The 25,891-nt window shown below is 33.3% G+C and overlaps 5 protein-coding genes across 19 annotated transcripts; 3 read left to right on the forward strand and 2 right to left on the reverse strand.

The window, feature by feature from the left end:
* The first annotated feature begins 1,428 nt into the window (after nt 1–1,428).
* LOC105143235 (hypothetical protein) lies at nt 1,429–9,713 on the forward strand. Of its 6 annotated transcripts, none has more exons than XM_011051406.2 (7): nt 1,517–2,054; nt 2,960–3,301; nt 3,564–3,805; nt 3,909–4,103; nt 4,374–4,649; nt 4,722–5,461; nt 5,813–9,551. In XM_011051406.2, exons 2-6 carry the CDS (start codon nt 3,151–3,153, stop codon nt 5,427–5,429), a joined length of 1,572 nt encoding a protein of 523 aa, XP_011049708.1. In that variant the 5' UTR covers nt 1,517–2,054; nt 2,960–3,150; the 3' UTR covers nt 5,430–5,461; nt 5,813–9,551. The 6 variants fall into 6 exon arrangements, 5 of the variants coding, with proteins under 5 accessions (XP_087262543.1, XP_011049708.1, XP_011049709.1 ...); XM_011051407.2 differs by having other exon boundaries at nt 5,847–9,551; XR_015545138.1 differs by having other exon boundaries at nt 1,523–2,054; nt 4,722–6,052; nt 8,287–9,713.
* Nucleotides 9,714–9,960: 247 nt separating this feature from the next.
* Nucleotides 9,961–14,307, reverse strand: LOC105143233 (uncharacterized). Of its 3 annotated transcripts, XM_011051404.2 has the most exons (9): nt 12,413–14,305; nt 12,155–12,341; nt 11,893–12,075; nt 11,565–11,816; nt 11,374–11,461; nt 10,899–11,280; nt 10,692–10,822; nt 10,278–10,525; nt 9,961–10,214 (listed from the first exon to the last, which is right to left on the reverse strand). In XM_011051404.2, the coding sequence occupies exons 1-9, from the start codon at nt 12,502–12,504 to the stop codon at nt 10,182–10,184; spliced, it is 1,596 nt and encodes a 531-aa protein (XP_011049706.2). In that variant the 5' UTR covers nt 12,505–14,305; the 3' UTR covers nt 9,961–10,181. The 3 variants fall into 3 exon arrangements, with proteins under 3 accessions (XP_011049706.2, XP_087262538.1, XP_087262539.1); XM_087406412.1 differs by having other exon boundaries at nt 10,899–11,461; nt 12,413–14,307; XM_087406413.1 differs by lacking the exon at nt 12,155–12,341 and having other exon boundaries at nt 10,899–11,461; nt 12,413–12,461.
* On the forward strand, nt 13,659–17,406 carry LOC105143234 (uncharacterized). Its single transcript, XM_087406411.1, has 3 exons — nt 13,659–13,767; nt 14,331–16,075; nt 17,147–17,406. The coding sequence occupies exons 1-3, from the start codon at nt 13,659–13,661 to the stop codon at nt 17,243–17,245; spliced, it is 1,953 nt and encodes a 650-aa protein (XP_087262537.1). The 3' UTR covers nt 17,246–17,406.
* On the reverse strand, nt 17,365–22,024 carry PIG-O (phosphatidylinositol glycan anchor biosynthesis class O). Its single transcript, XM_011051402.2, has 4 exons — nt 19,012–22,024; nt 18,756–18,926; nt 18,469–18,686; nt 17,365–18,349 (listed from the first exon to the last, which is right to left on the reverse strand). The coding sequence occupies exons 1-4, from the start codon at nt 21,602–21,604 to the stop codon at nt 18,155–18,157; spliced, it is 3,177 nt and encodes a 1,058-aa protein (XP_011049704.1). The 5' UTR covers nt 21,605–22,024; the 3' UTR covers nt 17,365–18,154.
* Nucleotides 22,025–22,091: 67 nt separating this feature from the next.
* Nucleotides 22,092–25,644, forward strand: CSN7 (COP9 signalosome subunit 7). 8 transcript variants are annotated; one of them, XR_015545140.1, is made up of 5 exons: nt 22,093–22,464; nt 22,539–23,194; nt 23,283–23,454; nt 24,359–24,700; nt 25,374–25,644. XR_015545140.1 is itself a non-coding variant. In XM_011051398.2 (4 exons), the coding sequence occupies exons 2-4, from the start codon at nt 22,547–22,549 to the stop codon at nt 25,418–25,420; spliced, it is 867 nt and encodes a 288-aa protein (XP_011049700.1). In that variant the 5' UTR covers nt 22,092–22,244; nt 22,539–22,546; the 3' UTR covers nt 25,421–25,644. The 8 variants fall into 8 exon arrangements, 6 of the variants coding, with proteins under 6 accessions (XP_011049700.1, XP_011049698.1, XP_011049699.1 ...); XM_011051398.2 differs by lacking the exon at nt 24,359–24,700 and having other exon boundaries at nt 22,092–22,244; XR_015545141.1 differs by lacking the exon at nt 25,374–25,644 and having other exon boundaries at nt 23,283–24,313; nt 24,388–24,791.
* The last annotated feature ends 247 nt before the right edge of the window (nt 25,645–25,891 follow it).

Consider the following 25,891-nt stretch of genomic DNA (forward strand, 5'->3'; position numbering starts at 1 on the left):
GCATCAATTGATGGAGCAGAAGTAGAAAAAAAATTCTCGATGTTGCCAGAGACCAATTGTGCATCTCTGGCTCCAAGAGGAGATGTCGGTTTAATGCAATATGGCAGCAAGTTGAGAAATGTTTTCACGGCTCGATTTGCGTTTGAATTGCTTGATTTGCTGTTTTCGTAATCGTCCAATCATAGGATGCATTCAGCAGACTCAACAGTTGAGTAAGCGTTTGCTATTATTGGTGTATTCTTTTAGATCGTCCAATCAGAATTTTAGATCTAGAAGAAGACAAATAGCAGCGAGTGCTCATTTAATTGTTAAACGCAGCTGATATTGAATATAAAGAAAAACAACTATGATTGGTTAATTTCTTACGTCTCGCGAGCCTATTGCAGAACAAGCTTTATTCCAGATCTATAATAGATTTTTAAAGTCCAGTTGTTCCACTTTTTGATAAATTTTACCTGTTGGGTAAGTAGCAAAATTATTCAATTACATGCGGATTGCCAGATTTAACGATAAAATTTACCAAAAAGAACAATCAGCTTTAAGTCTTAAGCCATAAAGAATGGATGAATCACAATGAATCAGGGGCTCCACACAATAAAAGAAACAGAGAACAGAGAATAAGAATTTCAACCTATCAGAAACTGTGTATTCACAATGCATTCTGTTCACAATGATTTCTGGTAGATTGAAATTCTTATTCTCTGTTCTCTATTCCCTATTTCTTTTATTATGCGGAGCTCCTTATTTTCCTTGCATTCGACTGTAGTTAGTCAATTTCTTATGACTTAAGGCTTAAAGCACCTATGTAGATCCGGACTTCAGATAAATTTTCATGAGCTGCTCTAACCGGCTGTTTCAATGACAAAAAGTGATCACATGATCAAAATGGATGCTTGATATTCGTCAATTTTGACCACGTAATCCTTTTTGTCGCTGAAACAGCCGGTTTAAGCAGCTCGTAAAAATTTATTTTTAAGTTGCACTTTTCATGCACAGCACGTTGCAGCAACAAAAATATTAAGTGATGCAAAATTTTCATAATTGTTTCAGCTGCATTTGCTACTCAAAAAGCAAGACATTAAAGTTTCTATTTAGAATAAACTGTAATTTTCTTAATTATAAAATCACTTTATAATAACCATTTCAAAAAATTGCAATAACTGCAATCATTATTCACGTTCTCGATGTCGACAAATTGAGATCATGACTTGTTTTTACATACATATTAAACTTATTAATATTTATTAAAAATAATTAATTAATCATAAATATATTTTCCCATTCGAAATGCCATACTTTGTTAAATTTTTTTAAATATTTGTTGCGATAGAATATTTCCACTTTTTTTTTTTACAAATATTTCGGCAACTTTCTCGGTTTCGAAAGCTCTTTGTCCCTTTAGTGCCATTTCCTGATCAATGTTCGTTCGGTTGAATTTCGACGAGATGCGAGTAAAATGCATTTTGCGCCAGAAGTGACGGAAGTGCGTCATTTAAAATTTTTAACCAATAATAACGAATTGCTGCCGCAGCATGTACTGTATATGAAAAGTCACCTTGAGTTCTTACCACTATAAATCAAACTGGATCAAATTTCTGATTAGTTGATCAACTAGTTTTTGTCCAGGATATCTAGGGGGAGTAGGTTAATTAGCACCATTACGATAATTTCGTTTATCATCTATACAATATCCCGTGAATATCTGTAATTATAATTTAGAGAATTAATTCTTTCTACTGAGGAAATAAACGAGATAACTCTCCAAATGCAGAGAGAACAATCAGGGCGATTCTCTTCCTGCAAAATGCCCGCAATCATTTTTTATTCTTCGTCCAATAAGGGCAATAAATTCGATAAATAAAGAGAGCGAGAGAGACAGGTTGCCCCATCTGTCATTTATAGGTCGTCGTAACGGACGCGGACGGCGGACCATGGGCAAAAACCAAGCAAAAAGGCAATGGCGGCTACCCGTTGGACGGCCAGCGAGCTTGGCTACATGAAAAATCTCCGAAAAATATGATTTACGCGTCGCGATTGACGATCGTAAGTTCAAGGTATGTTTCCCGTAACCATTCCTGTCCCGGGTGATAATGTTCGCGACACGGCGCGGCGCGTCCGGGATAACGCTAGAACGAACTCAGGCAACATCAACATGTGGATCTCAAACGATTTGATCCGAATAGTACGACTCATTACGGAGAGTTTGAAATAATCTCGGCATTCTCGACGCTCGACCATGTATACTGCAGGTCGAACTTATCGTGATCGGACTGAATCTTTCTCGCATCACAAGCTCTGGTGCATCAGTCAGACTGACGCGACAACTTTGTGCTAAACAAATGTCATGTGCTTGACAGTAACACGTTTGTTTATCAAATTTGATAGCCACGCCGATTTGCCGATTTTTAATGATGTAGTATTGGATAAAAGATATAAATGTCTAGAAATTATTCACTTTCTGAGATGTTACTATTGATACATCTCTTATACAAAGTTACATTTCAATGTCACAAATTTATAATTGATTGAAATAATGTGTATTAAATATTTATAGCTCTAATGTTTCTATTTTTTGTTGTTTTTTTTTTATTATATTAATTTTATTATAAACTTCAAACTATTTATTCCAAGTTATTTTAACCTTCCAGCATTACTCTGATATTTTTAATCATAGTTTATATTCTGTGCCATTCAGAGAATTAGCATATATGTTTTATGGTTCCAGTTTTGCTATATAAAAATCTGAAAAAAATTCTTGTATACTTATGAAACCTTTAGCAATAAGTTTCATTATAATAAAAACTAGATGGTATTTTATTAATTTTTTATACATTGAAATCTGAATAAGAGTTTTAAGAAAATATTGATTGTACCTTAAAATGTACAAAATGATACTAGAAGAGCAAGTATAAAATATAAGTTTAAATAAGCTATTTTAAGCATTTTCTTTTATTGATAGGTGTATGGCTTGAAGGCGAAAAAATATTTTCGCCTGCAAAGGTAGAAATGGCACATGGTATATGCAGAGGATGGCTGATAGACGAATGGACTTGTTATCGAATCGATTAGACAACGAATGGTGGCTGGCAAATCAAACAGAAAGGTACGACTGCAGGCAAGAAGGAGTAAATGAGTGCGCGCACCTAAGTAATGAGCGAGACTCGGCATTATCCTATTCGCTCGGTCTCGGACTTATACGCAGCCGAGGAAATAGAAGTGCTTCTTCTAGAAGAGATACGCGACCTGGAGTCACCACCTGCTATATATTCTAAACCCGAAGACATTCAAGACTTCGAAATTGGTATGTGTTTCAATGTTTTAATTAATGTTTGTGTATTATTTAATATAGCTCACTTCAATATGGAATCTTGTTTATATATACAAAGTTGAAATTCCATATCTGCTATATCAATAATTGTTTTATGGTCATTTTTTGTAATATCAAGATAATATATAGTTATTAAAATTTTAACACTGACTTGTCTTTTTATTTATTTTATTAGAGTTATATCTATATAACTGCATATACGGATATATACATGGTTTTAATATTGTATCAATAGCAGGCAGTAGGACAGGGGGGCAAATCAGCTCCCAATCATCAGAGCTGGATTCGCCAGGGGTGAACTCGACAGTCCACTCTTGGGATTCGCATGCTAATTATCACGGTCACTATGGTAATAGTGATCATAGACCTGGCTCATCAAACACCATGCCTTGGTCTCGTGCAAGCCATGTGGTTATTTACTGCGACATACAAGGACATCTTAAAACACCTACGGGTGTTGTTAGACTCTTATTACTCGTGAGTGTAAAGTCATTTTTATGTAGAAATTATATGACAAACTCAAAGTTTAAGCTATTACAATTGTTTTATATATAGATAAATTAATGAGCGCATTTCGTAGATATCTTCTGCAGCTTGTTTGGCAACTTTATGCAGTTCTGGCACTGCCAAGGTCAGCATTTTTATGCTGCCTTTAGCAGATCGTTTACGATTCATGATCTTTGTAGCTGTTTTCTGTTTCTTGGTCACTGCAGCTCTTCTCTTCCTTGATATTTCGCATGTCATTTACATCCTTCCTTTAAATTGGACTAGGCTGGTAAGTAATGTTTCACTACAAGACTAATATTACATTTGTCATATGACAAATTTTTCAACTTTTGTGTTAATTGACTGTAGAGAGGTTTCCAAATCTCTCTATGCAATAGTCAATCGACAGGCTTGAAAAATGTATTGTACAACAAATGTAATATCAGCTTAACACATGTATGTTTCAGAAACTATTTATATAATTATTATTGTTATAAGAAATTATTGTGTAGATATATTAGTTGATGTTGTTATGTATAAGAGTATTATTTTTTTCTAGAATGCTATAGTATTCACTGGCATAGGCTTGTCATATGCTGCAAGTAGCGCATTACTAGCATGTACAATATGGGAATATCACAGTGGAGGTTGGGTACCAAGACGCACACGTTCTCAGTTAACTGCTGCAGCAGTAGTGGGACTTTTCTGTGCTCTTTTAGCATTTTTACTGTCTTGGATACATTGTCGTAGTGGATCAAGTTGTAAAGGTCAAGATTCTCGTAGTCATACTCCAACCCAACTTTATAAACCCGTTGACAATTCTTCTTCCTCTGGGGTAAATAATTTGCATGTTTTATAGCTCAAATATTGATTAGCAATCACGGTGTAAATATAATCTAAAATGCAGGTCACTTTGAAGGAACGTAGTCCTAAGAGACCGGCTTCATGGGCCGTGAAAAATCAGCAATCGAAGAAACGTAACGTGGACAGTGATACGAACACTAGTAACGGTGGCCATCGCGGTAGCAATCACGAGAAATTTAAACAAGGCGCAAATAGAAAGGACCATTGGGCTACAGCTAAGCAACATATTTTAGAAACACATACGAATAACGAAGATACTCAGCGAGAAGATACTGAAATTGAAAGGAGACGAAGAAGACGAAGGAAAGAGGGTGACAGTAGTTCAACTGGTGACGGAACCGCGCCAGGTAGTAGTAAAATCGATGCTAGCCTTGTTACTGCGGAGGAAGCGAAGACTAGAAGAGTACCGCGAAAGTTACCTTTACAGTCTACAGTGGAGCAGTCTCAGCCGTGGCCCGAAACTGAACGTAGGAATAGTGGTACTATGCAAATTAAAAGTAAAACTAGGCGAATGCCAGTGAACAATGACGCACAGAATTATTGTGAAATGAATGAGGCTAGATCGATCAATCGAGTGACTCGAAATGGTCTTCGAAACTGGGAGGCGGAATGTACGTCTAGCAACGGTATAGAAGAAACTACTGATGCGAATGTGATTCGTAACGCTATGTGGTCCGGACAGTGGCGCCCACCACCAGATGATGTTCAACCTTGTTCTAGCAAAACTATTGATCCTTACAGCTTTACCTGAACGTCTTGTGAAATATGAAGCACACACTTTAGGTAAAAAATGAACTTGTTCTACTGAGCAGTTTCTGTGAACAGTTTGTGACATAACAAAATTTTTTATAAACCGAATACATCTATATACTTTACGTTAAACACTTTATTCAATTACAGTAATGATATTACAATTGAAATTTTGTACTTTTTTTCTTGCTTGCATACAAAATGTCTGATTTTATATTTAATATTAAATGATGTGTAATCACTGAAACAGAAAGTTATCTTGATTTTATATTTTGTGTCTGTGTTTTCAACTGTGCATGAAATTGAATGTTAACGTAAAATATATAGATTACTATATTTCGTACATGCAATAGGTGAAAAAGATGTAGCTCGGACTTATTATAGGGCTCATCAAGTTCGTCGTTATCGAATTTTGCAGGACGAATATTTAAGATCCAAAGATTGTCCAAAGATTTAAGATCTTGTATAAAATTATTGCTGCCTTGTACATTTTGCTGCCAAGAGGATAGGTTCTCTTTAGTTGTTCGGGTCCTGACGTTTTGCATCACACAAAACCAGACTGCCCAACTTTGATAAGCAAATAATGCCACTTCATTCCAATCATGTACCAAATAATAAATCTAAGTAAGTTTTAATGGGATTTTGTAAGTATAAGACCACTATATAGCACGTAACACTAATATATATTTAACTAATTATTTCTATCATATTTTGATGCCAACATATTTTGAGCTCCATGCATACTTGAAAAAACGTTTAGTACATGCAGGGAGAAACCGCCTATTCTTTAAGATGAAAGTGTATATATTAAAGGATTATATACATACATAATAAAATGCAGCTAGACCGATCTTTCTATCAATCCTACATATAAACAACGGCAGTTGCAACTGCAATTTGCGACTTGTCTATTTAAATTTATATGTAATTGCAAACTCTTGAAACACAAGCGCACAAGATTCTTCTTTTATTAAATTATATTTTAATATTATTTAAGGAAATGAAACTAGTTATATATATAATTAAACATATTAATTTATTTTAAAATGCTTAAAAAATTACGATGTGATTATAAGTAAAATATGCGAAAATCGAAGTTTATGAAATTATATCATAAACAATGCTTTTAATAAAATTTTTAATAAAGGAAAAAAGATTATATATTCGCAAAATTTTAGAGTAACTTTCTTAATTAAATTTTGTTTTAAGTTTTAATTAAGCTTATGACCGGATAACTTATTAATAATCGGCGTAATAGTAAAATCACGATAATATTTTATTTTGCAATGACAATACCTTTATAAATATATATTTCACACAATGGCCTTATAGAATTTTAAATTTTTATTAAAGCACGTTTTGAGAAAAATGCTAAAAATAATTTCATATAAAGAGAACTTTTTATTGACTTATAATAAAATTATAAGATTTAATCTTTGCATTGGAAGATCGGTTTGGCATTAGTTCCCGTATGAACAGAATAGTATGCGTGGAACGATTATTTATTGTATTATTCCAATTAGCTCACACTCTGAAATGTGCTCATTATATTACAATAGTAAATCATTCTTGCACAAGGACGGATGTATAAATCATTTAAATTACACAAGTTTATTTAATTATAATTAACCAAATTAAATAATACTAATTTAAAAAATATGTTTATATATATATATATATATATATAAACATATATATATTTTTTAAATTAGTATTATTTAATTTGGTTAATTATAATTAATCAAAATTATATATATATATATATAATTGATTATCTTTTATTAAATTTTAAATCTTTAAATTGAATTTTTTCACATACATAATACAAAAATTAATAGATTTTTACTGATTTGTTATTAAAAGAGAATGATCCGTCCCTGTTCCTGTATGCATTATTTATAAGTACGTCTTACATAGTTTTAAAATTATTATATAAACGAATAGTATTATTTATTGTATTAATCCTTTAATGAAAGAGTCTAGTCAACTCTGGTCAAGCACTTTTTTGTACAACTATATCTTCTTAATAATCCATCAAATTAAAGAGCAAAGTATTTTTTAGTATATACATATCGTGTTAGAAGTACAATTCATCTTAGAAGAAAACTGTTAAGCGCTTGTTTCCTGATTGATAATTCCATTAAGTCTTTTTTAATATATAATAACATTATCTAGTCTTCAGAATTTCTATAATATTTTGTTTCTCCTTCGTTCAATGTATCACGACCATTATATGATCGAATGAATATAAACATGTTAGCTAATCTTGATTAAGACAACTATTTTGTCTAACAACAGCTATTTTTTGTCTTTTGATACGATGCCGCGAGTGTAAACACAAATAAATTACACACTTATCGAACTTTGATGCGACCTTAAATCAATTAATAGTGTAAGAGAAATGCGTGTTCATATAGATTCATAAAGAGAAATAGCATATAATATAGCAGCTTCGTTGTGGCAAATATAAAGTATCAACTTATTTTGTTGGATATAATGAGATATAGTGTGTAATTTCTCTATATGATTTATCTTTGGTATGCTGAGAATTATCTATATGAGTGTGATTATCTCAACATAAATTATGTTTTATTAGGAGTAACTAATTTATCAATATCACTTGGTGTATAAAACAATTAGCCTTGAGCGAGATCAAAGTGTACAAGCACTGCCAGAGGAAATATAACGCTCTTTTTAAATGTAATGTAATACCGATTCAGTTTTCTTAATGACTTTACATCCCCCCAAGGCTGGTAATTCGAATCGTGCACATAGTTTTATATCATTTTATTTCACGTTCTATATTGTTATTTGTAATAATAACAGATTTTTTTAATGCTAATTCTCAAATTTTTCAGGAAAAATATAAAAACATCATTTGTTAAATAGTATTATCAGATAAGGGACAGCTAATGGATTAAAGTCATCGTTATTACAATAAAGACTAAACTATCACTTGACTTTGATATTCGTAAAATTATTTGCTTCAACGAAGTTAATATAATAAATAATAGCAGTATGTTTGTGATACATGAAAAGCACTGTTTCCTTAGAATTTGTATGAATAAATTATCATTCAGGCAATAAATTTCGATTACGATTAATAGACGCAGATTTCTTTATATACTAAGCTCGATTGACAGTGACCTGTAGTAATAGCATGACAATCCAAATCTATATATGACCTGAGATCCCTTCAAAATCAGGCGAGCTAAAAGGAATTGATAGGAAAAATTATTATGATTAAAATAAGTATTTTAATGAACACATTCGATTAATTACAGAATGTATTCTTTACGATATCGAAAATTAGAAACTTAATTTCAGAATGAATTCCTGTCAATTTGTTTTAATTCTCCTAATAAAATAATTTAACTGGCCTAAGTCCTCATTTGCTAAACGATAGACCTATGTCACGTTACATATGTTACGTATCCCAAATACGAAATATTTGTCTTGTTTAGGTATTTTTAATGTGTTTTAATATTTATGTGAATGTATTCAGGTATTAATATATATAGTGTCATTGTATTTATATATTTCGTTACATGTGAATGAATAATGTGATGCTGCCAATAATTATAGTGGACATCAAATTGTAGTGACATATTATAGGATTGTTAGGCGAATCGTGAGTCGAATGTCTTTTCAGAAGTCTGAAAACAATGGATATGAATATAAATAAAACGGCTGGGCAGATTGCCAAGTATGACGCAAAGATATCATGCGATATATGATATCTTGGTGATTTGTCGAGCTGATAGCGAATGATCTAGACAATAAATGATTCATGAGTCACGTAACACCTAAGTTATAGCATTATCACATATTCTTTTAAATGTCATTTTATACATCTAGGAGTAAAATAAGCGGCGAATATTATACACTATTGACTGTGTGGAGTTGTGCGTATGATTGTGTATGTTACTTAACAATATATCACAAATCTAGTCAGAGTGAACTTTGTGTAACGTTACTTGAACAAAAACAATGTACATTTGTTAGTAAATGCGTTAAACACAATTTGATTGGCGACAACTAAGTACGACATTATATTTCGCGCGTATGTCATTGCAAAACCATTGTCACGTAATCGTCCGAAATACAAATGGAAATATCAAAATCATTGCGCGATCTGTTAAATTTCATAAGAGCTACGCCTTAGGAAGATCGGAATATCTAAGAATCAAGAAATGTATATATAAATCGTTATATACCATAATATTTCCATTATCAATGCATAATAATTATTTTCAACGCAAAGGCAAGGCTAATGCAAAAAGAATATTTTAGAATAAGATTCATATCGAGCTTATATACATCTAATATCAATCTACAATTACATGAATTTTCAACATTTTTATCATTACTATTATATTAATTAATTCTTCGAATTGATATTCGAAGATATTAAATAGGAATTAAGAGGAATATCACTTGCGTGTGTAACTTCAATGGAACTTTTCATCGAATTAATGTATTAGAATCGCTCAATTATTGAGATCGATACTATTACGTTCGATCTCCTTCAATTTTCCAACTATGTTTTCCAAGTTTTTACGACGTATGCAGTACTTTGTTTGATCGCTTCCATTTGACATAGAAGAATAAGGATATACGTGTCCAACATAGCGATGAATCCAACCACTCGAAGAATGAAGAAATCGAAAAAATAGCACATAACATACGACTCCAATATAGAACAAAGATCATATTTTTGATATATTTCAATTATATTAAGCACATAAATGTATTACCTTTCATTTCGGGCATACAGAGGTGATGTCTGCAATAATATCCGGTAAGTAAATATATCTTAGAATAATCTTATGTCTCTATATCTTCTTACCTGCCGTTGAAGTCTTAATTGCTTTAGTAATAAATATTTACAGATGGATTTTGTCCAACTGTATTGATCACGGTGTACACTCGATAATCCGGATAGATCCGTCGGATATACCGAAAATTGCGGTCTCACCGTCGTGTGACGCTGTTGATGAAGCAGGTGTTGCTGCTGGCACATGTAATTCGAATAATACGGATCATCATAGGCTATTAAATGACCCGACGGAGACGCTAAAGAATTCGATATTGCAACTGTAACAAATTTAAGTAATCAATATATTTATTAACACTTTTTATGTCTAAGTAATCACAATATTTTATTGTATTCCATACAAAGTACACCGAAATATGTCTGAAGGATTGATTAACAGAATATTTTAAATATATATACATATGTAATGTAATTTTTTAAATTAACCTTTCGCCTTCTGAGCCTTTAATAACGTGTCATAATATCGTTTCTTATATGCAGCTAGTTCAGACATTGAACGAGCTTGAAAATTATTTGCGGAATTTACATTATCCGATTTTGATTCTATCGTTTCGCATCTAAATTAGAAATCGTTTTATTATTATTTGGCGTTGTACACGTGACTAAGAAGTTCGATAGAATAAACACATTTACCCGTGTCTTAATTTTTCCGTATTATCTTTGCACTCGAATGTAGTCGCTTTCTTTTCCATATCATAATCTAAATTATTTTGTTGTAATTGTAATTTAATTATTTTATTAAATTCCTGAGAATTGTGTTTCTTTTGCAATTCATTAACATAAGTAATAGCTTTTTGTTTTCTCCTTTCAACCGATTCTTTTTGATTTTTTTCTATGTTAATATTTGTGTTCTGCTTGTTTAAAAATAAGCAGCTATTGGTATCGCTATTTGAGACATTAGATGTAAAATCTTCTAAAACTTTTGGTGGTGTTCCAGATTTTGGGTCGTTCGATGTAAAACATACCAAATTCAAGAAGCCCTGTGGATGCGATATGATGCGTGGAAAGGTCGATTCTGTATGCATACATGAGAAATTACTTTTGTAATTTTGTATATTATCTATAATTACAAATATATTAAATACATTGGTGTAATAAATAATGTTACCAACGAAAGTTCCTTCTTGCGCTCGTTTTAAAAAATTGTTCAAGCTTGTTTTAAGTCTATCGTTAGGTATTGGTAAAAGATCGTCTGCCTATAAAATTTAATTAATTTAATTTTACTTTTAGAGTTTTAAATTCTATTTAACTGTTCTAAACTAAAATTAATTTAAAATTCTCTATATTTTATCTACATACACTTATGATAATATTCTGATCTTCATCACAACACACATCCATTTTATGTATCTCATCTTTAAGTGTCTGCTTAGTTGTTGCGTCTTGACCAACGTCAATTGTCATGTGTGAAATGCCAGATTTTTTATTTTTATCAAATGCATCTTCATATTTTTTATATTTGTATTTAACATCATTAAATTGTTGGGGAATCTTATTTTGTGATAAATCTATTATCTCAGTATTGTTACTAGTCTTCGTAGAGCGTGTATCCTAAAATGTATTAATACCTTGTAATTTTATTTTATTTATATCTTTTTTCGTTTATTTCTCTTTTTTTCTAACAGACCTTATATATCGTCTGAGACAAGTGACAAGGGTGTGATTCAGCAATGGTATTATTAGGCATATGAATTCTAGCCGGTACATAATACTTTTTATTAAGTAGATATTGTCGATAAGACGGCATTTGATATTTATTTCTCTCCAGCCAATTTTTCGAATTATTATTTAGATGATTTGATGAAACTGCCTATTGATTAATATGAATTTAAATTGACATCAGTTATAAATGAAAAATCGCATTATATGGATCTGTTAAAATGGATTACGTTTTTTATATGATTGGGAATCATAGAAATCTCGCTTTCGGAAAAACCTCGGAAAGGAAAAGCTTCAGAAAGCGATGACTTGAAATTCGATGTATTCTTATCACATAACAAATTTTGCTTTGGTGATGAAATATCCATTACTTTATCCATGTTTTTAATATCAGATATATTTTGAAATGTATTGCTGCTAATATTGTAATAATATATGAGATATACAATTATATAATAAAGATTGTACTGTGTAAAGAGATCGCTTACTTTTCCTGCAGATTGATTTTAGTAAAACCCGTAATTGTACGAAACACTTCTTTAATCATTTGGTCTGATGTGTTATCTGGAGGAGGAATCATTGAAAGCAATAAATGCTTTTTTTGGAAACCACAATCTTCTAGTAAAGCTTGAACTTTTCTCAGCACATATTCATATGCATTGATACCATCTTTTGGTTGATATATATGCAATAATTGCGTGATTATATTCGAAATGTTGTTTCCCTTGTAATCATGATGTATGGCTGAATATAATGATGAAAAATCTATTGCTGCTGCAATAGAATCAGTGTCGTTTGTATTCTCTAGTTAAAAAATATTCTAATTAATTTTTCTATTAAAATTAAAAAATGAAATCCTATATATTTAATATAGAAGATTTACATATATAAAATAACAAAATTATAAATAATTTTATTATTTTATATATGTAAATCTTCTAAAAAAATTAAATCTAATTTTATATATTTATCAAATAATTTCTATTTATAACTGTGAAATACCGTTTGACCATGATAAATAATCATATAAATATACACGATTGAATGGAATTGATAACCACAATCTGTGCAACTATTATTCGTATATTTGGATAATTGTATTGAAATGTATTACTCACGCTGCTCAAAATCCATACTCGTAATAATGTAAGACTCAAGAGTGACAAATAGTTTATAATGACTGTATTCTACCAAATTCGATGAGTCAAAATAAGGTATTTGTGAAATAATTGAAATATTTCCATTATTGAAAACAGCTGACGATGTAATATACACGGCTCATTTGTAAAATGACTAAAATCCGATCGCATCCGTAAAATGCGCTATTTATATACGTAGTGAACAGAAAAATAAGCGACTTTGAAAAGAAAAAAATTAATTTCTTTTATATTACAACTATATATTTTTTTTATGTTAAATGTAGTAGTTTCTCTTATCTTTTATTTGATATTCTTTCGTTGAGAAAGTACGATTATCTCCACTGTTTAAAATAGACATACTTATGCTTTTAAGAAGGAAATGGCATTTCTCTCTGAGAGGAAATTGTTTCGGTTAATTAAAGCACATCTGCAAATTTTACATGTGGCGAATGGATTATTTTAATAAGGCTCCGTTGCGGAGCTTGGGTAGCAACATTCTCCATGCATGCAGATAATCCTGGAGACTTTGCAAGGATTATTAGTCAATGGTTATTATAAAAGCGAGTTCACGGCATGGACCATGTTACTTAGCACAATGTCCCGACAGAAAGCACTTCTACTTTCCACTTGCCTAGCATTCGTTGCCAGTTTAACTTTGGCACTTCCACCTGGAGCACCATGGACAAACTTTGCGTCTAAACCAGGTAAGTTCTTTTTATTTCTCTATATATAATATATAAAGAAATTATATGTGTACAGAAAATTATTAATTATATTTAAAGAGAACTTTGCTATTCATTTAAAGAAAATAGTTTTTTATCTTCAAAATGTCTTCTAAATCCAAATTCAAATAATCTTGATTTCAAATGCAAAATAGAAAACTAAATTTCAAGAACCCTGGTGAAAATTTTTCTCAGAATTTTTCATATAATTTTTCAGAATTTCTATATAATTTTATAACTTTCTCACATTTTTTATACGAATTGGAAAACTTCTCAGAAAATCTACATCTTTTCTTAGAATTTTCTAATATGTTAATTATGAAACATCGTAAGATTTCTAAGATTTTTACTTTCTATTTCAAAATTTTAAGATTACAAAATGGATATCTATAAAAAAGAACAATAAAAATTTAACAATTTTACATTCAGTTTAAAATGTAGATTTCTTGTCAATGCTTTTTAATTTCTTAATATCCTTTACACACATAAAAGATATATATAATGATATTAGATATTGTATTAACTTATTATTTTGTAATTCATAGTTTATTCGCGAGCTCTCGGACCTCCAGGAGGAATAGACACGATATCTATACCTTATATGCCAAAATCTTCATTCATGCCAAAGTTCGTCGATCCAAAGGCGTTTATTTCTAAGAAGACAGATATGCTGAGTAACTTATTCGGCGGTATAGGACCAGTTGCATATAACGTAGCAGATACTAAACCGATCATTCCATATGGCGTAAGTGGACCGACTTCAGATAATATTGATAGTGCAAATGCATTATTTAATAAACGAGACATGCTACAAGATGGTAAAGAAAAAATTATTGATAGTAGCAATATGTATAAACGCGGTATGTTTGGTCCGTTTGCTCCAAAGTTCGGCCCAATGGGTCCGATAAATCCAACGGGTCCAAAATTCGGTCCCTTTACACCATTTTCATCAGAAACAATACCAGATTTTATGGATAAAGCATCTTTCTCCCGAAGAAAAAGAAGCATAGAAGTACCTTCTTCCGCAGAAAACGTTAATACCATTCCAGGCTCATTATCTTATCCGAAGGTAGTAGAAGGTATATCGGCAACAAAACCAGCCGCTGGTGTGTCAAAGGAATATTTGCCGGGAATGTTCGGACCTTTTGGACCAGGTGGATCTTTTACACCAAGTAGTTCTTTTGGTCCAGTGGTGGATCCAAGTGCAATCATTTCGAAGAAATCAGAATTTCTGGACACGCTCTTCAAAAATCTTGCCACTAGCACTCCAGCATCAACAACCGAAGTACCTACACCAAAAAGCACTATTGTACCTTCTAGTTTCTGGATACCGTCCTCTGTAATTCCCGGCCCAACCGAGTATACCCAGAAGGTGTCTGACTTCCTGGACAAACTATTTGATAGTATAAATGTAACCGCACTAGAAGCAAGTGATGATTCAGACACAAAAAGCGATTTTCTGAGATCTCTGAAACCCGACGACAGTTCATCGGATAAAATCGCAAGATCTTTAGATGATGCATCATCTATTGCAGCTGCTAAAGATACAATTATCGATACGATATTGTCAGAGCTTGGCAATTTAAAAGGCGATATGATAGCGACTTTAAATGATCTGATCACATATGAAAAAAGTGCGACAGCCGCTGCCGCTAAGGCAAAAAAACCTTTTAAGCCTTTTTCTGGTGCATTTCCTTTTGCGAAGCCAACAATCGATCCAACGCTTCCGTTCCAGCAGAGAATGACTGCACTTAGCCAAGTATTTGATATGCTAACGGAGCTGCAAAGAAACATCAGTGTGGTTGCAAAAAACGCGATAGCAACTAATGCTAGCACACCAGATAATCCGGAATTGTCGAAGGTTCCATTAGCTAATGCAGTTGAAGCTTCACCGATTAACAACACTCTCTTAAACGCCATTCTGAAGAAAATATCCACTGTGGACAGTGCAACTCCGACTTCCTATTCGGCTTCTTATCCAGTTTATTCAGCAGATCCCATCAAAGAAAATTCTATAATGAGCAGAGCTTTGTCCAAAGAACCAACATCTTTCTGGGTGTCTTATCCTGAGAGTTCGGCGCCTGCTGTAAAACGGCAAATAGACGATGACTCACTACCGTACTTCGGATATGAAAACGATAATGATCGGCATGATCATAGCCAATATAGGCGAGGTGTACAAATGCAGATGCATCAGGGCTATCAAAGTCTACCTGCAGGTTCGGTGGAGTCTGTACAAGCGGGGGGAGGTTCTACACCTGGACATCAAGGAGGAGGAATCAAATTGCTGGTAAGTGCGATTTTATTTTGAAGATAAGTAATTTTAGTGATAATTAACTGAAATATTAAGAGAGAGAAAGAAGAAAAATTTGAATCATTAATTATAAAAATACCTAAATTCAATTTCACATACAAATTTTGCTGTATATAGCTGTGACATGTATAATATTTCTTATTAAAACTTACAATTTATAACACAATGTAATTTGTTACAATAATTCATAAATCATCTTGAATTACAATAAAAAAGATTTGGAAAGTTTTGAAATTCAGTTCTAAAAATAAAATGTGCAATAATTGATGTTACATATTCAAATGCTACTTGCTAAATATTACTTGGACACAACAATTATTAATTGATTTATATTATTCTCTCTTTTCTTAAAAAATGTTTCAGTTATTATTATATCATAATTACATATTATTATTATCTTGGAATGATATTATTTTAATGTTATCATTAACGTCAATGCTTTGCATTTTCTTGCTCTTTTTAATATATAAATATTACGACGTCTATAAAATGTACAGAAATCTCTCTTTGACTCATAGTATAAAAAAAAGAAACATATTAGTATCAGAGATGATTCTTAATGTGTTTACCATTTCTTAAATCTACTCTTACAAACTCTATTTATTTACACGATTTTTTACTAAGAAATCATGAAAGTTAAATTAAATATTATAACAACGAAACAATAAAATAGTTATTTTATAATTTAATGCAAGGCAATGTGCATATATATATATATATACAATTTTATATGTTATAATAGTGGTATAATAGTATAACTATAATACTTTGGAAGCCTATGTACAAAATTATTGCATTCAAAAACGGGAAACAGGAAGTTAATTACTTAACATTTTTCGCCGAAGATCTCTTTGTTTTCCTCTCTATTTAATCGAGTAATATTCGCACAAGAAACTATAAAATATAATAACCTCATTTGTTTTCAGATTCAAATGCCTAAATTGCCTAACTCTCAAGCTCCAGGCTTTCAAAGTATTAATTACAGTTAAGTACGTGTAAAATGTTTCTGAATTATGAATATCGCGGGCATCTGTTCATCTGTCGCAGGGGCCTAACGCTTACGGAAACTCAAACAAATGGGCTGATTGGATGCAGTATCACAAGAATGAGTATCAAGATCATAGGCACCATCATAACCATCATTAGGCCACTCAGTCAGCAGGAATATTTCTTTCACTATATTTACATGATTAATTCTCAATGAAAAATCTTTTAAAAATGTTGTTATTCAAAAAGTATAAGTAAACATGTACGATATTAATCGATTATTTCCAATAAAATATATTTGGCAGAAGATAAAAGAGAAACGACAATATTACAGAATCATTTAAAATTATCTGCGATACATAATATCGAGATATCATATATAAAAAACGAATCTAAAATGCCGGATTTATTGTATCGTTTGTTCTTCATTAATCGTAATACACTGTACTTTTTCTATGTATATGTATACTGAAGGATATGAAAGGTGAATGCTCTTTTTGTGATAGTATCTAATCTATTTTCTATTTAATCATATTCTAATAATAGCAGTATAATACGCTTGATGTGCCCATCAGTCGCGCAGACAGACCGCGACACACGGACGCAATCCTGCATCAAGTGCGTTGCTTTGTTCGTCAATCAGCAATGCATTGCACGCAGGGTAGCGTTAGTGTGTTAGGAAGCATCACAGTTTGGTTACGCGACATAGCGTTCTAGAGAAGAGGTATACATTATTATCTAACATTAATATCAAATCGAAGAAATGGAGAGACAAGTTTCTTTACTTCGGTACGAAAAATGTTATTTATAATACTCGCTAGATATACCTGATTTCATTTTTACCCTTGTTACACTTTCATACAAAATTGTGGAAATATTGGCAGTATCGTGGTAAGTATAGATTTGTATGTTGCCCACTTCATATCTTAACGGTTCGAATCGCTAGAGATACGAATCTATATTCGTAAGTAACGAGCAACTTTCAGATTCATCGCAAAAGCGAAATGTTCTTACGACTTTGGTACTTTGCTATTGATTGTACTATACTCCATTAAGAGTGAGTCACTATCATCTGCCTTTTGTGACTCTAGTGATAAGATATTCCATTTGTTGATCAATACGGAATACCATGTAAAACGATGCTAGTATACTACCCAACGTTACCAAGAATCCTAATCCTTCGAATATTAATTTTGGCGCAAATATCTTCCAAACCATTAAATGCCGACAGTGTATAGTTGCTGCGAGCATGCTGCCGAAAGTCTGGAAAATAAATAATTAATAATACAGATATCTGAATGCACACATTTCTTTTAAACTATTTTAGAGAAAAGCAAAATAATCCAAAGTTTAATATCTTATACATATTTTATGCAACATACTCGAATTCCGTGAAGTAATGTGTACTTCCCCGCAATCGCAAAAATTGCAGCATGAAAAGCAGAATCTTGTTCGAACAGGAGAAGTTCACCTCTTTTTATATCATCGAAAAACTTTGCTTTGAGAAATTTTGGAAATATCCGATGCAATGTAAATGGCACGACTACTAATAATGGTAACGTTGCTCCTAGTAAAATATGCGATCCAAACGTATTAATACCTGAAAAAGAACATTTTATTAAAAAACTTTAGTCAATAAAAATTTTAATGAAGCCGTAATAATATTCACCAATTAGAATTGCTGACACTAAATTTCCGTAAAAGTGACCACCAGTTCCTACAAAGGCAGCATGCCAGTGAATGGTAGGAAACGTCGCTTGATGACCAGTTCCATAAAAGAAATATTCAGCCAGTAAGAACCAGCAAAGTAATACAGGCATCGATACGTCAACTAGTTCAGCTGTATAAAATAAATATAAAGTGTTAGAAAAAAATTAAGGATCTAAATATATACTGATAATATATATTTTAGTGTGTACACTTACAAATATTATTAGCATTTTTGTATCTCTCTATCGCGGATAAACCCAATATACAAGCACATGTTGTAAACATCAAGAATGTACCAGGTGACAGAGTATCTCCTAATAATAATGCGTACAAAAGTGTAAGAAATACACTTAACGAGATAAATGCAGCGCTGTAGGCTGTCCCGAAACCATAAATGACCGGAAGTTCGTCAGTATCTATTCGTTTACGGGAAATGGAGTCTTTTATCTTTTCGAATAATCGAGGCACTATATTTTCATCACGGTAGACGTCGATAGATTCTTTCTTCTTTGGCAGCAAGTATATACTAAGCGGACGATAGTAGAGGACGAGAATCGCGAGGACGCAGAAAAAGTAAACCACATTGGGTAGCGTATTGATCTCCCAAGATAGTGCGAGTTTCGGCTTGACAAACTTCGGAAGCTTTTGCAAAATCCAATAGCAACCCATGCAAACACTTACAATTACCGGACAATACTGCCCTACTATGACGCTGGGGGCAAAGCCTGTGAGATTTCCACAGCTTTGCAACCATAGTCTAACTATTACCACATATGATGCCAGGATGACTGAAGCAAGTAAAACGGCGAGTAGAGCACGCTCCCAGTTATTTGGCATTGTGGACCAACCAACTTTTCCAGTTGCAAATATAGAACATTCCCGTTGTAGATGTTCTTCTCTACAGCGCCAGAAATAATGCGATAGCCTCACCGAGGCGCATGCTAGTAAGCCGATAATTAGTACAATTATTCTGAAATTTGATTTTATTGGTTTTGAAGTGAATCTTGTCTTTCTCTCGGTAGTACTATCGGAATCGTTCTTTCTCAAGTCAAATATTAGCAGGCATACAAGTGTAACAAACAGGAAGGATAAGACTTTGTCTTCTTCGACTATGTAACTGTTGGAGAAGAGTCCACATACCGTTAGAAGAAGTATTATTCTAGCTACATAGGTCAACAGCTTCATTCGACGATGATCATACCAACACATCGATATGACATCCCAATTTTGAGCGATTACTATAACTAATAAACCAATAGAAACTGCACCAGTGACAAAAAAAGTTGTATTCCTCAATTCCTCTAAAATATTTAACAAAAACAAACACGTGATAATTGCCGCGGTAACTAAATTTGCTATGATGGCACATTGCAAAAATGAAGATTTAAATATATCACACATACGACTTTCGGGGATACCAGTGATGAATAGATAAAAGAAAAACAAGGAACAAAACATCAAAAGTAAACCCTTGGAAATTAATCCAGAATCAAATTGGACCCATACTTCGGAACATGTGTCCTTCAATAATTTAAAATAACCTTTGGTATCCCGAATAAATGCTTCTAACTTTTCAAAACTATCAACTTGCTTAACTCGCTCAGAGAGAAGACTATATATATAATGTAAATGCTGCAGCTGCTCTTTCGAAAACAAGTACGTATCTGCAGAATATATCTCTATGTATTTTTTCGTTTGGGCAATGTTCCTCCATAGAGAATGTAATGGATACAATAATTGACCAGCAGCTAATTCCTCTATCTTACTTGGCAAACAATCAAGGATTACAGATCCTAGATTAGAAAAGGGAATCGGTGTGCCGAGGATCGACGCCAGAGTAGGAACAAGATCAATTTGATTTACGCTATTGCCATCATTAATCACAAATCCTTTCAACAGCGGAGTCATTGAATAAACAAACATTGCAGCCTCGACTTCGTTGGAGCTGTCACCACCATGATCTCCAGTCTCAGTCATACCATGATCTCCAACAACAAAGAGTATCATGTCCTTTTCGAGAGACGCTATGATCTCTTTTATAAGCGTATTTGTGTCATTCAATTTTCTTGTCATTTCTGGATGCTGCATGCCATGCTTGTGTCCACAATGATCAACCCCGAGAGTGTGTGCTATCAGTAGCGACCAGTCTTTCTTCTTCAGCTCGAAGAAGATACGATACTGAACATCTTTATCTACGCTGTCCAGATCCCAGACGTTGAACGACGGTGATGGAAACTGCCGTATGAATTTATCTGGAAATAGATTGATCCATGTATCGTCCCCCATAAAAACAATGCCTCCAGCAACATTTTGGTCAATGAGATTGTCTTCCTGGATGTACTCTGAAGCAAAGTTTGATCCCACCTCTATGAAAGTAGGTAAGGAACCTGTTGTGAGACCTTTTAGGCGTTGCATAGTTGTGGTAGGTGGATCGGCCACGAATCTGTACAGGCGAGAATGCGATGGATATTTCTGCAGTAGTTCGTGGATCACAGGCAATTTGTTGCGATGATAAGAAGACGCGGCAGCGTTGTCCTCGTACCACTCCGCAAATTCATACTTCAACGCATCGACGATCAAGAGTACGACCCGCGCTCTGCGTTTCAGACATACTTTGGCGGCGCGTTCCGTATCCTGGAGGACGTCCGTCGCGTCGCAATCATCCGCCGTTGTGCACTGCGTACAGTCGGCCCGTTCCGGCCGAGAGACACGATTTAGGAGGAAACCACTAGTGAAGACCAGCAGGCCGGCCGCCATCAGATAAGACATCCATGCCTGGAATACCAAGTAGTTCCATAGCCGGCTCATCTTCGTCGAGTCAGTGTTACTCTCGGATATCGTTCACTGGTGGCACAATGTTGAGAAAACTCCGGCGGAAACTTAACCTACGGTACGCCGGTCCGTTCTCTACCATTGTTATCTAAAGACGCGCGATTGGCCGTGGTATTGTTTTGGCCACGCTAAATACGAAAGACGTCTAATCGATAATTCATGTGTCGCGGTTCGAACGGAACCTAACCTCAAACCGCTTTCCACTACGTGGAATAGATCGCATCAGTTCTCATCGGCGTGTCACTCGCGGCTGTTTGCGGCATCCCTTGGACAGCAAATCTTCGAGTTGATTTGCGAGGATCGATCAAAAAGACCACGGAGATCTCTCGTCTCTCTCGTCTACCTCGTGTCTTGTTTCATCCCTCACCTCCATGAATCTCCATAGTTTACACTCCGGCATTTCCGGCGCAAACAGCAGTCGCGGGGTTCACGCATGCGTAAAAGTACTCACTCCCCCAACGACCCCAACTCCCACTACCTCACACACAATTACAGGCCATGGCTGACAAATCCGATTGTTTCTTACACCGCGATTTGAAGCCTCCGAAAGTTTGAAACAGTGCCAAAAAGAGGTTTCGATTAGCTTCGATATTCATAGCAATACGATAACGAAGAAGTGAGTTTCTCAAGTTATTCTCAAGCGTTTGACTGTGCCCTTACGACGCGTGCATTTTCGATCGTCGTTGATGTGTGGAACGAACGCGTCTGTTTCCTAACCTCTCTATCGACCAGACGATCGTACGAGCATTCTGTTTACTAAAGCTTTATTACTAAGAAGAAAGGACATTTTTTTTTCCAGAGTAGTCTATTGGCGATTTTATCTATCGTCATTAACAGTACATATACATATTTTGTGGCATACCGTTATTCGCGCATGAGATCTCTTTTATTTATAAATATTATTTATTAGGAGTCACCATGACAGGTGGAAATACCGCTGAAAAATCAGCTAATAATCCTTTGGAGCAGTTCGTGCTGCTTGCAAAAACTGCGAAAGGTGCCGCCGCCATAGAGCTCATAAGGCAAGCCGTCGAAACGCCTGGTGTTCATGTCTTTGGCGAGTTATTGGACATGCCAAACATCAAAGAATTAGAGAACGGTCCTTACGTCCAATATTGGAATACTTTGAATCTATTTGCGTATGGCACTTATAAAGATTATCTGGAAAATAAAGAGAAAGTATTAGAGTTAACTCCTACGCAAAAAAAGAAGCTTCAGCATCTCACAATTGTCACTCTGGCCACGAAAAACAAATGTATACCCTACTCGGTATTATTGGAAGAGTTAGACATAAAGAATGTCAGAGATCTGGAGGACTTGATTATCGAAGCAATATACGCCGACATAATCCATGGAAAATTAGATCAGAAAAATTCACAGTTAGAAGTAGATTATGCCGGTTTAGGACGAGACGTTCGGCCAGGTGATACCGGTGTAGTAGCTGAGACATTAGCTGCCTGGGGTGAAGCGTGCGATACAGTTCTATCTTGTATCGAACAGCAAATATCTAGAGCTAATGTCGAGAAACAAAAGGCTACTTATCATAAAGAAAGAATACAGCGAGATGTGAGTTACATTATTTTATTTTTTTTAAATAGTTTTAATTAGAAAATTAATGTTATCCATAATGAATGTTTTTTTTTCTTGTTGCTAGATTACTAATATAAAGAAATCCCTCGCCGCTCAAGCAGGAGGTGGAGGCATTCAAGAAGCTGATATAGCTGGTGGTAGTTCTGGTGCAGGAGGAAGCGAAGCGGGTAGAGAAGCCATGCCAGTACTCTCAGAAAAGAAGAAGTTACAGAAAGTCAAATGTATCAAAGTCAGTGGTAAGTTTTGGAAGACATAAACTTAGTCTTTTCTTGCGCAATGCATATTTTTCTCTATTGTTCATCCGTTCATTGAGTCGGATATTATACTTCGAATTTGTTACAAATCGTGGCTAAACTGCGGCTATTAAAATTGAATTGGAACGTATGTATGAAAAAAATATCTCTTGTGTCAACTTTTTTTTTAGATTGTGAATGATGAATGAAAAGATTATGAATGAGAAGGGTAACATTGAAACGAATTTATTAATTATATATAAAGTATAACCTAAATGTCGAATCGAGAATCCTTTATGTATCTGAATATTGAGTTCGTAGATATTTTTAAAACAAAGTAGGGAAATAATATTTTATACAACGTGTTCTAAATATATAGCATCGAATTGTATATGTCAAATATGTATGAGGTCTCGATTTAGTGACACATTTATGGACTTAATGTTATAATAACAAATAAAATTAAGAGTACTTTTCTTATCAAAATACATTTGTAAGATTGATTTATTGACACACATCAGTATAAGAAGCCTTTTAGAAAAACCGAATATAACATTTGAATAAAAATTTTCACTTTAATAACTGCAAATGTTTAGCGGAAAATGTAGAAAGAGCAATAGATTTCATACTTTTACTGTGATCATTTTAAATATCATGACTAGTATTTACTGTATAAAGGATTTCAGTACTGTTAGCATAAAATTTAGCATTTATTTACGGAATCGATTGTTTATTTATTTACATTAAACACGAAGTAATAATATGTATGAGGTATACGTAACGTGTGATGATTGTCTTTACATCGAGCATTTGAAAAAAAAATACAATGAATCTTTTCTTTGTGACAAAGATAATTTTGTAGGTAAGCTTGAATATTCTTGTAATATATCCCTGTTTATTTTTTTAGACCAAAGACATCATGTTTTGTGTTTGTAGGGCGTGAAGAATTTAATTAGGATTTGACGATTCTCTAGATGAATTTGATAAATAATGCAACGTGTATTGCATATTTATCAATGCATACGTGCCTACCCATTGCCAGTTATCACATAAAACGGTATGCCCATTGTGACGAGTTGGCTTACGTGTACTTCCAACAATAGTACCGTTCGTACTGTTTGCGTTCAGACTTTACAGATTCTCGTTTTGTAAGGATTTGTAGTCGCTAAACGATTTACTGACGGAACAATGCGTAACTAGTCCGAGAGGTCGTTTTTGAAGAAAATTGTATATTCAAAAAATTGTAAAGGTATGCCACTGATGTAGCTTAGCAAAAAAAAATGTCAGTCGTCCGTTAAAGCGTTGTAATTGCTATTCGAATAAAAAGATAATATATTTTAGCGAGGCTTTTTCTATTTTTTTATTACCCTTGATGCCTCTCTCTTTCCTTCACGTTTATAACGTAAGTTGCTAAAAAAACATGTTAGGCTTTAAAAATTACTACAAATGGTAGGTGTACAATATTGTAGGTCGATATAAAACTATGTTGCTATTTTAAGGGTAGAAGATATCTGTGTTTTTATATATTTAATGAAAATTTTCTGTATTTACATCTATGTTTTCAATTTTTTCCGATTCGTGTCGTAAATGCATTTTCTGTATTTTTTTTATTTTAAATGTAATTACGAATTGTGGAAGAGAGTAAATTATGTAAGTGATGTCAATTATTCAAATGAAGTTTTAGAAGTTTCATATAATCTCTGTGTTTTGCTTCCTTTTCAATGTGTAATTTATATGTATAGGTATATACATATTTATATGTGTGTGTGTGTGTGTGTGTGTGTGTGTGTGTATATATATATATATATTTATATTTATACATGTATATATGTGTGTAACATATATGTATACACACACATGTACACATATTTTTATAGTTTGAAATATAAGTCATCAATTATACATCTAATCGGGATTTTCAGGATCTGCTACTGATCCACTAATGGTCGATGGAACAAGTTGGGAATAGCCGAAAATGAATTAGGTGAAATCTTGTGGCATACCAAGTCGTTCGGATATTCTATCACTCTCTTTTTCCCTCTTTCTTTCTCTTTCTTCCTTTCTGTGATTTTGAAATGTCAAAACAAACGTTTCTCCTGTAATCTTTGTAGTTTTAAAAAATAAATACCATATCTTTGAACTGTCTTATATTTATTGTAAATTGCAAGAAAAATAAAATTGTGCTAATTAAAATGTTTTTTTTCTTCCATAAAAATTTGTCTTAGAAAAGAGAAATAGTAGACAACAATTACATCGTCGATTTTATTTTTAACTTTCATTTTGATGAGTACATTACGCTATTACTATCTCCATCCTATTTTAATTTATAACGTATTTAAAATATCTCCAAGTCGCGTATATATATATATATAGAGTATATATTTATAATATATTATTTTTGACATTGCGTTCTTGTGCATTGTATTCGGAATTTATACGT

The sequence above is a fragment of the Acromyrmex echinatior genome, chromosome 5 (genome assembly GCF_024713525.1).
Source record: "Acromyrmex echinatior isolate Ae372 chromosome 5, ASM2471352v2, whole genome shotgun sequence".
NCBI classification, from domain to species: domain Eukaryota; kingdom Metazoa; phylum Arthropoda; class Insecta; order Hymenoptera; family Formicidae; genus Acromyrmex; species Acromyrmex echinatior.

Coding starts and splice junctions, on each gene's coding strand:
- LOC105143234 (XM_087406411.1), top strand. CDS start 13,659: ATGTCCCGACAGAAAGCACTTCTACTTTCCACTTGCCTAGCATTCGTT. Junction 13,768..14,330: donor AAACTTTGCGTCTAAACCAG/GTAAGTTCTTTT, acceptor TGTAATTCATAG/TTTATTCGCGAGCTCTCGGA. Junction 16,076..17,146: donor GAGGAGGAATCAAATTGCTG/GTAAGTGCGATT, acceptor CATCTGTCGCAG/GGGCCTAACGCTTACGGAAA.
- PIG-O (XM_011051402.2), bottom strand. CDS start 21,604: ATGAGCCGGCTATGGAACTACTTGGTATTCCAGGCATGGATGTCTTAT. Junction 18,927..19,011: donor CAAAAATGCTAATAATATTT/GTAAGTGTACAC, acceptor TATTTTATACAG/CTGAACTAGTTGACGTATCG. Junction 18,350..18,468: donor CATTACTTCACGGAATTCGA/GTATGTTGCATA, acceptor TTTATTTTCCAG/ACTTTCGGCAGCATGCTCGC.
- LOC105143233 (XM_087406412.1), bottom strand. CDS start 12,504: ATGATTCCTCCTCCAGATAACACATCAGACCAAATGATTAAAGAAGTG. Junction 12,342..12,412: donor AAAATCAATCTGCAGGAAAA/GTAAGCGATCTC, acceptor TTACAATATTAG/CAGCAATACATTTCAAAATA. Junction 10,215..10,277: donor AATTAAGACTTCAACGGCAG/GTAAGAAGATAT, acceptor ATATTATTGCAG/ACATCACCTCTGTATGCCCG.
- CSN7 (XM_011051398.2), top strand. CDS start 22,547: ATGACAGGTGGAAATACCGCTGAAAAATCAGCTAATAATCCTTTGGAG. Junction 23,195..23,282: donor AAGAAAGAATACAGCGAGAT/GTGAGTTACATT, acceptor TCTTGTTGCTAG/ATTACTAATATAAAGAAATC. Junction 23,455..25,373: donor CAAATGTATCAAAGTCAGTG/GTAAGTTTTGGA, acceptor CGGGATTTTCAG/GATCTGCTACTGATCCACTA.
- LOC105143235 (XM_011051406.2), top strand. CDS start 3,151: ATGAGCGAGACTCGGCATTATCCTATTCGCTCGGTCTCGGACTTATAC. Junction 3,302..3,563: donor CATTCAAGACTTCGAAATTG/GTATGTGTTTCA, acceptor TTGTATCAATAG/CAGGCAGTAGGACAGGGGGG. Junction 3,806..3,908: donor TTGTTAGACTCTTATTACTC/GTGAGTGTAAAG, acceptor CGCATTTCGTAG/ATATCTTCTGCAGCTTGTTT.